We start from the raw sequence: 13,194 nt of genomic DNA on the forward strand, positions 1-13,194 counted from the left end.
GGCGAGGAATTGCATAATAACTATTCATTGCTCTGAATAGCGATTAAGAAGCAGAACACTGTTGTCCATTCTGATATCTTCTATCTCATTGTTCAAGAGTTTAATACTCCAAATCTTTTCTATGTTTTGGCTCAGATAAAATGGGGTGCTTCGCTGTGATCATCTCCTGTGTTTGAGCTAGAGACCTTCTTGGGTGTTTCCGTCAGGGGAGGAGAATACCCTAAGACCAGCTGGAAGCTGGAAACATGGTTTGTTTTGCAATACGCAGTGACTTCAGATTTAAGAAACATATATGTGTGTGTGTATGTGTGTTTAAAAAAATGGCAGAAATCTAGGAGTACCGTTGCCTTTTTACACCCTCGCATGTTCACTGTCTCAAATTCACTCTCATATTAACAGCAGGTCACTACTGTTGCACTTAGTATATCAACTATGCAAAGTACTTCAAGATCTTCCACAATGGAAGATGCTAAATAAATTACAATCTTAATATTTACACGTGAGATTTTCTCAGGACACTTGCAGTTGTAAAAACTCATAACTCATTATCAGTCACACTTCAATATTTAAGGAAGGAAAAAAGAACAGATTAGAAACATGGCTCAATTATTTCCATAGAAATTTAAGAAATCCTTTGTTTTAATGACTCTGCAGACTTGGACTCGGCCTGTAACTCTGAACAAGTCACTTTAATATTTTTCCACTGACAGACAAAATCCCCTCTTCTTTTTTGGGCTTCTCGGGGTTGACACCAAAAGTCACCAAACAGCATAAAAAGTAACTAATGTGCCCAGACAACATGAGTATTCAAAACAAGCTTGAATACCACCATATATTTTCACCCTGCTTGCTAGATCTCAATAACAGATTTTAGAGTAGAGTTTGGCAATTCAGTAAGATAAAGCCTCAAGAAATTGTCTATAACTGAGCTAATAATTATTATCCTTTGCTGGATGCACAATGTTTTAAAGAATGAATTGAGAGTTTTCACTGATAACCATTTGCTTCTCTAGGAGAACAGCACTGATCCTGCAGAGAACTCACAGATATTATAATTCCCTCTCTTCCCCCCTCCTCAATCCTAACAAATCAATCTCCCATGCAATCTATATACTGTCTGTTTCAAAGACAAAATTTTGCATCATCTAAAAATACTTCTGGGCCCTCAACCCTTCAAGACAAAGCAGGGTGTGGTCCTTGGAGAATGGACAGCAAGTCAAGGTAGAGAAAGCACTTGTGCAGACATTGAATTTCTAAGAATGTGTTAATGTCATGTGTGCAACTCCAGAAAGGAAAACAGCAGCTACATCACCCAGGCACCCTTCTAACCTGAGCTGCAAAATCAGGACAATTCCAAGCTAGTCTGCCAGCATCTTCCTCCAAATGAAGACGAGCTTGATGGAAGACAGATCTCATACGCAGGTGGTTCTCTGCAAAAACAATGCAGACCTTTGCTACTGCCTGCTTTGGAGAACAGAGTAGGAAGCAGTTTTCCTGTTGCACAAAACTGTTTAAGATTTCACATACATGCCATTTCACATTGAGGCAAATCCAAGATCTTTCACATTTGTTAAATATTTTGGAAAAGAGACGTATATGCAAAAGAACCTGAGAAAGGAATGCAAGAGAAGAGCAAAATGCTTGGCAGTCAGGTGAGAAAATGACTCAGATTTAAGTCCCTATCCTAAAATTTTATCTAATATTTTAATCTGAGCACAATATTTACACATTTACATAAGGGTCAGTTATCCCAAAAAGAGAAGATATGCACTCTGGAAGAGCCATTTGATATGGCTCTTGCCTGGGAAATAGCAGAACTGACACTCAAACTTGAGTCTCCTGGATCTTGCGGGGACTGGGCTATTTTGGGATGGATTTAACTTGATTTGGCCAAGAATTGCTCTATCAAAATCTGTCTAGTTCCTGTGCTGGATAAGGAAAATTCCTCTCAATTTACCAGTTCTGACCATGTGAGCAGTAACTCTGTCAAAGGAGCAACACATCAAGTTGTGCTGGAGAGATGCTGTGAAGACAGTGTTAAAACAGACATCTTTAAAAGCCTTGTACACTTAATTTTTAAAAGGCATACGCTAGTCTTATGACGGATGAGGCACATTCAGAAGAGATCACTGCTGTTGGAGCTGCACTGATTTACATAAACTGAGAGTTTGGCACCAGTTGTCTATGCTGTTGCAATCCTTAAAATCAATGGGGGATAAGAAACCATCCTGAGATGGCAATGGAGACTTTATCACACCTGGGGGATGCTGAAAAATCCTTTGCTCAGCCTCTCAGATCAAGGTAATAGGACTGCGCATGGCACCAACCTGTCACGGGGAGTCATTAATGAGCAAGTAACGGGAATTAGAGAGGGAAGAGACCCATTAGAGCACTCAGGTTCTCCATCTGGCCAGAACAGGTCTGATTCCTCCAGTATATCCTCCACTGATCAGCCCTCTAGACAAGATGCACCAAACCAACCCCTTTTACGAGTGTTATTTATTTTACTTATTTATAAGGCATTTACTGAGAGGCAGCTAAAAGCCATACTTTGAAAGAAATGCAAAACCCTCATAAAAATAAGTAGGAAAAAAAGGCATCAATAAGACAAATTCAGCCAGTACTTGAGCTTATTTTTGTGGGGTTTTTTTTCCCTGAAAGTCAAAAACAACTAAGAAAAAACCCGTAAAACTCAGATAAGTCAAAGCACTATCAGACAAACTTCCCTATGCTCTACAGGGACAGCCCCCAAAGAATTAGAGAGAAAGAAAGCAGATGCAAAGAATAGGAAAAAATTCTCTCTACACCCCTTGACACTTCTGGAAGAGATGGGATTTAAAAAGTCTGTAAGCTTATGACCTAGCCAGAGAGTGATCCAGTAGTACATAAACAGAACCAACTGTCCTGGCTAAGATTTTTATTCAACACATGAGGAAGATTTCAATTTTCATAACAGAAAAAGGGAGCAGGAGGCATTTATACATGAAATCAGCCAAGATCAGCTCACAGCTGATAAGACCAAAGATACCCTTTGGTCAGGAGGCCCAAGAAGAATTTAAATCACCCCAAAGGCTCAGACTTCAGCAAGAAGAGTAAAGAGAGCAAAGAGGGGAAAAGTATGCAATGTTTATTACTTTTGTAGTGTTACTCAATAAAAATCAACGATGCTTTAAAATCCCAGTACAAAGTTGACTTCTTGTTTCATTAAAAACAGTCATTCCCCAAAGACAGAAAAAATATAGCCGAGGCTGTCCATGACCTGGCATAGCATGGGGAGCTCATGACAACTTTAGCATCCCAACGGGAAGAAGACCATTTCAGGTGCATAGTTTGGTCTCCAAATGCAACAGGGAACCTGGAAAACCCCAAAGAGGCAGGGGTAAGGCAGGAAAAGAAGGAAAAGGGGAGCTGTGATTGGATTTATGCAACTTTGAAGGACATTCAACACACCATGCCCAGCACAACAGGAGTACAAACCATCGCCTGGTGAACATCTGCAATGCAGCTGCTCGTTCCTTGCTCAGCTGCTTCCATGGTGGTACACAAACAACAGCACTGACTTTTGCTACATGCTCCGAGATGGAGCTTGCTGGATTTCCTGAAGAGACCATATGGTACAGCTGTACAGGGCAGAAGGGATCATGGGCATCCTTTCCCATTTTATAATCCTGCAAAGTTCTTTACCTAACGTGGATTAGCTCTGCAAAATCTTAGCAGTACGCTCAGCATCCCTCTCCTGAAAACCTGTACCCACTTTTGGGGAAAAGGCTATGAAGAAGCCACACACAAACTGAAGGAAACTGACTTTAGCAGACAAAAAATAATACGGGCGGTGAACAGAGCAACAACAGTAGAGTATCTTATGGGCATTTTTTCAACCTAAAAGCACTTTAAAAAGCATTATAAATTCATAGATTCATAGATTTTAAAGGCCAGAGAGAGCAATTCTGATTATCCAATCTGATTTCCTACCATAAAATTTTGTCCCATCACTCCTACATCAAGACCATAGACTGTAGCTGGACTAAAGTATATCTTATAAAAAGACATTCAAATCTTGATTTAAAGGTTCGAAGCAATGCCAAATCCATCACGTCCCCTCAACAAGCAGTTCTAATGGCTAGTTATCCTCATACAGAAAGATTGAATTTGTCTAGCTTTGACTCCTATCTCCTGATCTCGTTATGTGCAAGAATGTTAGATTAATGAGCCCTATGCTATCTGTTTGATGTCTTTCTTCCCAGAGACGTACTTACACACCATGATCAAGTCCTCTTAGATGTCTCAAACAGAAGTTCAGCTAGCATGCATTTTAAAGTCTGATTTGCAGACTTCAAACAGTTGTCATAGCTCTTCTCTGTACCCTCTCCAATTTTGCAAAATAGTTTTAAGTACAGGCACTGTCATTACCTGCTTCACAGAGCACTCAATACAGGCAACTCTTAACAGAAAGCACATCATCACACACTCTATACCATCTCAAGAGGAGAAACAAAGACCACCAGAAATTGCTCAAAGCCTAATTGAATGGATTAATGCAATTCTAACAAAGAATAAAAATAGAAATTGGATTGTGGCATTTCAAAAACGATGTACCATTCATCTTAAGGGTGCCTCAGGATAAACTCCACTACAGCAGGAGTTGTGATTACAGCACAGACACGTCAAGTCAGCCCTAACCTGGCTAGTTTGGGTATTAATAGCACACACAGACTCGTGAGCAGGTTGCTAAACTTTACACTGAGCCCTTGGTTTGGTAGCAGAAGTGCTACTACCATTCATCACTACCACTGTCAAGGTGAAACTATTAGTGCTGGAGCAACCCATATCGATGTTAATACAGGTATTTGTGTGTTATAATATGGTTATACGCCTCTCTGTAAGCAAAGTACCAGTGATCACAGCTGGAAGGTTCAAGCTGCCACAGTGGCCACAAGCCCAGGTCACAGCATTGGAGTTTTCTCAAGGAAAAGCTCAGGAAAAAGGGCCTGGGGGTCCTGGTGGACATCAAGTTGAACAGGAGCCAGCAATGTGCCCTTGCCGCAAAGGCGGTGAATGGCATCCTGGGCTGCATTAGGCAAAGCACTGCCAGCAGGTCAAGGGAGGTGATCCTTCCCATCTACTCAACACTGGTGAGGCCACACCTGGAGTGCTGTGTCCAGTTCTGAGCTCCTCAGTACTAGAGAGACAGGGACATACTGGCGAGAATCCAGCAAAGGGCCACAAAGATGATTAAGGGCCTGGGGCATCTCTCCTATGAGGAAAGGCTGAGAGAGCTGGGACTGTTTAGTCTGGAGAAGAGAAGGCTGAGGGGGGATCTTATTAATGTATATAAATACATGAAGGGGGGGAGCAAAGGAGATGGAGCCAGGATTTTTTCAGTGGTGCCCAGTGACAGCACCAGAGGCAATGGGCATAAACCGAAATGCGGGAGGTTCCCTCCGAACATCAGGAAACACTTTTTTACTGTGAGGGTGGCTGAGCAGTGGCACAGGCTGCCCAGGGAGATTGTGGAGTCTCCATCCTTGGACATCCAAGGAGTAATGGTTTTAAACTAAGGGAAGGCAGATTTAGACTAGATTTAAGAAAATTTTTTACAATGATGGTGGTGAGGCACTGGCACAGGTTGCCCAGAGAGGTAGTGGAGGCCCCAAACCTGGAAACATTCAAGGTCAGGTTGGATGGGGCTCTGAGCAACCTGATCTAGTTAAAGATGTCTCTGCTCTTGCAGGGCGGTTGGACTAGATGACCTGTAAAGGTCCCTTCCAATCCAAAGCATTCTTTGATTCTATGATATATTCAAACGCCGTCTGGACATGGTCATGGGCACCCAGCTCTAAGTGGCCCTGTATGAGCAAAGGGGTTGGACCAGATGACCTCCAGAGGTCCCCTCCAACTTCAACCATTCTCTGATTCTATGAATTCCTCCACCTTCTGCAGCATATAGTTGTCCTTCACCCCAGGCACCATCAATCCCACCACTGCTCTCCAGTAGCCCAGTGGACAAATATCACTGGCAACTAAAAGGTGACTTTCAGTGGCTGAATTTCTCAGATTCTGCTCTGTGAAGAAACCTGTCAAACTTGTGGTATCCAAGCAGTTTGCCAGAAAACTATGAATAAGTGTTTTAAACAATTGTTTGTATAATTTATCTATCAGTTACTCCTCTGAAAAATAACAAAAAATAAACAAACATGAAGTGTGCATTTCCCATTTTGCTTTTGACCCATTCAGAATCATCTTGTATATGCAGTAATTGAGATTCTGACAAACTACTAAAGACTCATAGACTCATGCAGGTTGGAGGGGATCTCTGGAGGTCTCTAGTCCAACTTTCTGCTCAGAGAAGGTCCACTTAAGAGCAAGTTGTTCAAGGTCTTGCCCAGGTCTTGAATATCTTGAAGGATGGAGATCTCACAGCCTCTCTGGGCTCCTGTTGCACTGGCTGACCACCCTGATGGTCAGAACCTTTTTCATCGTATTGAGTTGGAACGTCCTATGTTTCAGATGCCCTTTGCCTCTCGTCCTTCCACCATGCACATCTGAGAGGTTATGGCTCCATTTACTCTACAGTCTTCATTAGGTAATTACAGACAAGAATATGACTTCTGTTAATTCATATTCAACTTGTGGTTGACCAGTACCCACAGGTCTTTTCCTCAAAATAGCTTTATTGCCAGCCAGCACCCATCCTGTCCTGTTGCATAGGGTTATTCTATCCCAAGGCACAAAGGAATGTGTGAATAATTATTTTCCTTCTGATTTTACAGCAAGCTGGGCACTTGAATAACTTCATAGAGCCTACATTGGTTTCAGGCCTTCACCTTCTGGGATAGTGGAGAGCAGCAATGAGGCTCACAGTGCTTAGGGCAAGGTATATCCATGTTGCAGGAGGTCCTGAACTCAAGGTGATGATTGTCAAAAGTAAACTCAAACCTACCAATCCCTTGTAGTCATAGGAAAATTGGTGCTTGAATTTTTCTGGCAGATGGAGCATACACAATTCCTCTAAAGAAGAGATGACTACGTTTTAGAAGTTTTACCTCCCATCCTTCTAGCAAGGATTCCTTGCTACAAGGACTGGGGCCTTACCCCTGGGACACGTCGGGGAATAATTACAGAAATAATGAGGCACTAAGATTCTTTCTTTACACCTAGACCAGCCCTCTCTGTCACCTAATCCCCATAGACACAGAACAGACCAGACAGAGAAGCTGTCCAGGTGATTCAGAAGCAATTTCAAGGTCCACCATAAAATCAGCACCCTATAATTTTAGATCCTTGTCTGACACTAGTGAATTTTAGAACTGGGATACCATGACATTAACTACCATTCAGCAATGTTAGTTTATATCTATCTGCAAAATACATCCCTCCAGCCCGACCCAACAAAACTGATGAGCCAGAGCATGTCTCCAAAGGAGGGAAGCACTCTGCATCTCTAGGGTCTGGGGAGACATGAGCAGGAATAGCATCCCTGCTCAATCTACAGAGTGAAGGATAACAGAAGAGTTTTGGTGTTGGTGTTTTTATAAGGGAGATAGATGTTTTGCAAGCTCATATGACAGGCTCCGAACGCAGTACTGCTGTAACACATTAGAAAACGAGTCTGGCTTGTTCCACCTTTCTGCGCTCTAACTCCCTATTGTAACAGATGACACAATTAAAAATAGAAAAGGATGTGGTCTCAGCAAGGATTGGAATATATCTGTGCCTGTTTAATGGAACATATGGTGGAATATTTTTACATCTTATAAAGAACTGTATATTGGACATGTGCTGGAGCTCGTGAGATGCAGCAGCAGAAAAACTGCATTAATATTTGCTCCCTGACAACAGGAGCTGCCATACACCGCGTACACGCACACGAGTCATCAGCAGGACAGCACACAATTGACTAGGAAACTTTTCATTATACGCACCATTGGAGTTAATTCGGAAGACATTGGCTGAAGTCTCCTGAAAAAGTTCCTGTAGTTCGCTGGGATCAATCTGGGTAGCTGTGAAGACAAAAAGGGAGAAGATATATTAATACTGGAGACACCGATCACTTTGAAAGGGGCTCACCTCCCAGCTAATCCTTTGAAGGAGGATGCAGGTTCCTCCTTGCTGCAGAAATTTAGCCCAAGTAGGTGGTCTGAAGTAGCCTTACACAGTGTCTGATCATGCAACTTGCACTGGACAGGCAAATACCTACTCCAGCACCATCAGGACAGTAAAGACGCTGCTGCAACACGGTGGATACGGCCCACGTGGATTGAGACAGCATTTGTAGGAATTATTAGCAATTGGAATATAAATGATTTCTGCTCATTTATCAAGTGGGAGTATCAGAGCCATGAATGAATGAGAAACCGCAAGCACAACAGCGTGTTTAACCATTGCTTTCCAGAGCAGGAGGGCACGCAAGCAGATCCTGCCTTCAGAAAAGGGGAGGAAGCAGTGAGCAGAGTGCAACTGCTCTGTGGGCTCAAAGCTTTTGAGGCAGGAGGGAGATGGGAGCCCAGATGGGTCCTTCACACGTTCATCTTCCAGCCCCCAAGAGAGGCTCGCCTTCTTCCTATTTCTTCCTGATAGCCCAACTGAAAGGGTCAATGAGTCAGTGCCAGGAATTGCTATCGCCACTGCCCAGACAACTTCTCTCAGCCTCATTCCCAAGGTCCCACTTCAGCCAAGGTACCCAAATCTGCCCTACAAAGAGAACACTGAAGTGAGGGTTTGAATGTTTGGGGTTTTGAGGTTTGGTGGTGTCTTTTTTTTTTTTTTTTTTTTTTTTTGTTAGCTTCCTTTCCCAACTTTAAACCCCCTGAAACTATCCTGAGCTCCTCCACAGCTTCCTCATCCCCAGAGAAGGAGCGACATGAGGTTGGACTGGGCTATATTACAGAGAAAGTATACATTGCTTAAATAAGCTTTAAACAGGCATTTGGTTTTTGATTGGTAACAGTCACCAGAGAAACACTCATTTATACCTATGTCTTTGGCACCCGCTATATGGCAGCAGCCTTACAGCAGATTTTCCCATGGTTTAGCCCTATTCTGCCTCCCACCTGGGTCAGCTTTTGCAGGTTTCCCAGAAGCTGCTATAACCTGAAACTTTGGTCAAGTCCAAAAGCACTGCAGGGCTTGTCCACCCAACACGCTACAGCACATTCAAACAGCCACTGCTATTAGCAAGCCGCTCCTCTGAGCCAAAGCATTACAGAAACTCGAACAGGAGCTACCATTCATATTTTAAAGTCAGCAGGCTGTAACTACGACATATTCTGCATCCCTTAACCAGATTTCCCTAAGCTGTTAAAACACCGTGTGCCCAACCCGCATTTGGAAGAGCAGAAAGCCAGCGATGGGAGCAAGGCGAAAACCATAAATATTGAACAAAACGAGAAGCCCGCTTGATGCACTGCTCAGTTTTGTCCTGAGGATGCATCTCCCAGTGCTTGAGGACAAGCTCCACATCCAAACGGCATGATCAGGGGATTTTCCACTGCTTCTCACACATCTCAACCGCAGCAGCACTCATGTGTGATGATTCAGCCCTGTACCAGCTGTAAATAAAGTCTTGGATCAGTCTGTCAGGTTGACACAAATCCAGGGCATTAAACTGTGTTTAATCCAAATGCACAGGGGCTCATTGCTAGAGATTTTCCCAATATTCTCTTCCTGCAGTTCCTCCTAAATCAGCTGTCCCAGACACTCCTTTCCTTTACTTTATATATGAGGCTATATATAATAAAATAAATTAGCTTGAGCTTACCCGTCCCCCAGGAATTTCACTTGTTACTAACAAGATTCAGCTTTCACGAAATCACTGACAAAAGAGCAGCACAGGATAAGATTTTTAGATCTTTACAGACTGCATTGACCCCAGTTTCGGGAGGTTTTTCTTGGATTTTCAGTGTGCCAACACACTCCGGGGTAGTAATAAGGGAGGATGGGCAGCCAAGACATGGCTTCAGCTTGGCTAAATTTCCAATTGCATGTGCTGAGACGACTAGTCCACACATTTTGTGACAGAGGATTTTTGGATGGGTGGGTTTTTTTGTGGGGGAGAGAAGGCTTTATTTACCTATTTATTTCCATTCTTTCCTTAGGAACACTAGAATTTGCCTCAACAGATTTTTAGCCTGGCCCAGCGATCCTGAGTCCAAAGCACTTAGGTACTTTGCTGAATGAAGCCTCAGATGAACCGTGATGCAAGCAAACCAAGGGTTGGAAACTCCTTCAGGTCCTCAATTATAAGCACCCAGCTAGGAACAGGACTGCATTAAACCCCTCAAATAATATGGACTGCAGACTTCAATGTGTTCCCACATGGGGACACTCCGGCAGATTCACAGCATCCAGCAGGTACCTCTGGGGAGTCATTTAAAATGCCAAAACCACCCCAAAAGTAAAGATGAAATATCCTAAATGTTGCAAAAGGCAGGAGAAGCACCAATTTAATTGCACGGACTGAGCGTGCCTGCATTTTGGAGTCCCTGCAACACCATGAGAAAGAAACACCGAGCCACACCACGTTTCCAGAGTTGGTGCATAAAGTTAAAAACTACCCAGAAATTCAGGTGCTAATTTGGGAGGGTGGGATTTATCCAACCTCCCCTGGGTGGCCATGGGGAGACCAATTTTCTCACCCTGTACCGCATCTCCCTAGTGGAAAAGAGGCAAAACACAACAGGAAAATGTGTGAGGACCATGCTCTGAAGACATGGAAATACTTAACTTTGTAAGCCTCAGTATATTTATTTTAGCCAAATGCAAGAAGACTGTGAGATGATGAACTCCCCCTTGAAGGCTTGAAATCTCAATCCGTAAATATCTAACCGAGAGCGCCACGACAATCCCACACTTCAAACAAGTGCAAATTAAACGGAAAAACAAAGGCAGATACAACCTTTGGCCAGAATTTCCAAACAATTACTTTGAAAATGCAATGCTCGGAGAATGGCTTATCTGAGAAAACTGCATTGAATCTGGCTTGCAATTTCCTGCCCCTGGACTTTTATTTCATGTTACAGCATGCTGCCAGTTCTGGTTTTATTTTATTTTTGTTTTAGAAAAGAAAAGAAAATAGTAACAAGGAGCTTGGTTTAACTACTCCAATTTCAAGCTTCCACACATCAAGCAGAAATGTTGTAACTATTCATGGAGGATTCAGCAGTTCAAGCAGACAAGCAAACAGTTTAAAAACAGCAGCAGAAAGCAAAGCAAAAATGCATCTGTACTGCCAAGCTAAGTGAAGACATACCAAGACTGCAAAAGAAAGTGAATGTGAAGTACATTTGTGTCTTAATAAAAAATTAAACATCTTTGACTACATAAAGCGAGTGCTAAAATATTACGGTTCCCCAAGAAGGAATATGAGGTTGCCAATATCCAGTAAATACTTTGCATGCCTCAGTGCTAACAGAGTTCAGGGCCACAACTGGAGAAAGGTGACTTCTACTCACACTGTGGGTCCTGAAAGCTGTGAAGGGTTAATGGTGGATACATTACAGAATCCTATGTGCAAATCACTTCTCCGCTTCCTTAACTGGATATTTCCAAAAACATTTTTACAGTTTCCAGCTATTTTCCCCATTTGTTTTCCAGCAGAGTCCCCTTGGCAGGAGACAGGACAACCCAACTTCTTCTGCTATCAGCTCGACCTTCTCCCCACCTAGCAAATAGTGATGACCTGTTATATTTATTGCAATTGCTAAAGCAGCAGCAATCAACATTGGCATTTCTGGTATTTTCCTACTGTTTCTTAATTCTTCTGTCTTTGGCCTGAAAAGCTACAGGTGGGTGCAGCAAATGGAAAGGGCAAGCTTTTAAGTACATGCTCTCCCAAAGCAAAGTGTGTTTACATGCAGTCTGGCCAACTGCAATGGGAAACCTCAGCTGCCAATGGGATCTTAAGGAAATGTGCAGCTTGAGATAGAGCCACTGCCTCATAATCCACCTTGCTACACTCCTGGAAATGCATTTATTGGCTTTTCTTTTTGTTGTTGTCATTCATGTGCTTATTTTATTTATTGCACCAAAAATCACTTTCCTTCACAAGAAAAATAGTTGCATCCCATCGTGTGATAACTGCATGTGCGCAGTACGAGATATTCCTCGTCCGATGATGCTGACAGTGCACTGAGGAGGGACAGAGAGGGAGGAGGAGGAATGGACATCATCGGAGCCAAACAATCCCTTTCACCAGAGTTGGCTGCCTTCTCCCTGCTGTTAACCCTTCCCATCTTGTCATCCCAGCAAACTGCCTCAAAATAAACCTTGAAGGAATATGTCCACTAGTAAATAAAACAGAGTGAGGGAACAAACCATATTTTATAGTTAGCTTGCTACTCAGCTCCGTATTGCCAAGGCAAACTCAGGAGCTGTTCCAGGGATAGTTTATCCCAGAAATTGCTTCCTCTAGGCAAAAAACAGTGAGATTGCACCAGGTTTAAGTCCAGACATGCAACACCATCTCACACTTATCTGCTAGGCGAAGGTGGTGTCCTAAACTCTGTGCTACCCCTAGCACTTTGGACCAACACCAAAAAAAAAAAAAAAAAAAGAAACTGAATCATAGAATCATAGAATAATTTGGATTGGAAAAGACCCTTAAGATCATTGAGTCCAACCGTTAACCTAACACTGCCAAGTCCACCACGACACCATGTCCCTAAGCACCACGTCTATACATCTTTAAAATACCTCCGGGGATGGTGACTCAACCACTTCCCTGGGCAGCCTGTTCCAACTCTTGACAACCTTTTTAGTGAAGAAATTTTTCCTAATATCCAATCTAAACCTCCCCTGGCACAACTTGAGGCCATTTCCTCTTGACCTATCACTTGCTACTTGGGAGAAGAGACCGACACTCACCCTGTTACATTCTCCTTTCAGGTAGTTGTAGAGAGCGGTTGAGCACCTTAAAAATCCATACAAGCCTCATACGTGATTTTTGCAACCATTATTCCAGTGGAGCCTCAGAGTGCATTGCTTTCCATGTTTCAGTGCAATTACAATCTCTAATTCATCACACCTCTGTCTACAGGAGACAACCGGGATGAGGACTGGCCCAGGTAGAGAACTGCTGTGTCAGTGCTCAGAGCAAAATATAACTTGGAAGCTCGTGGTCTGCTTCCTCCCATCCTGCTCAGGAGGGAGAAAACACTGTTGATGCACGTGGGCATCCCAGGGGCTCTCAGGCACCGT

General features: G+C 43.0%; 1 protein-coding gene across 6 annotated transcripts in view; it reads right to left on the bottom strand.

Moving 5' to 3' along the window:
• Positions 1-13,194, bottom strand: part of TSNARE1 (t-SNARE domain containing 1) — a 515,811-nt gene that overhangs the window by 335,170 nt on the left and 167,447 nt on the right. For all 6 annotated transcript variants that reach the window (XM_075495358.1, XM_075495359.1, XM_075495360.1 and 3 more), the window contains exon 3: positions 7,923-8,000. In XM_075495358.1, coding sequence (XP_075351473.1) covers positions 7,923-8,000 — 78 coding nt within the window. The remainder of the gene's footprint in view (positions 1-7,922; positions 8,001-13,194) is intronic.

Source organism: Mycteria americana, chromosome 2 (assembly GCF_035582795.1).
Source record: "Mycteria americana isolate JAX WOST 10 ecotype Jacksonville Zoo and Gardens chromosome 2, USCA_MyAme_1.0, whole genome shotgun sequence".
Lineage (NCBI taxonomy): Eukaryota > Metazoa > Chordata > Aves > Ciconiiformes > Ciconiidae > Mycteria > Mycteria americana.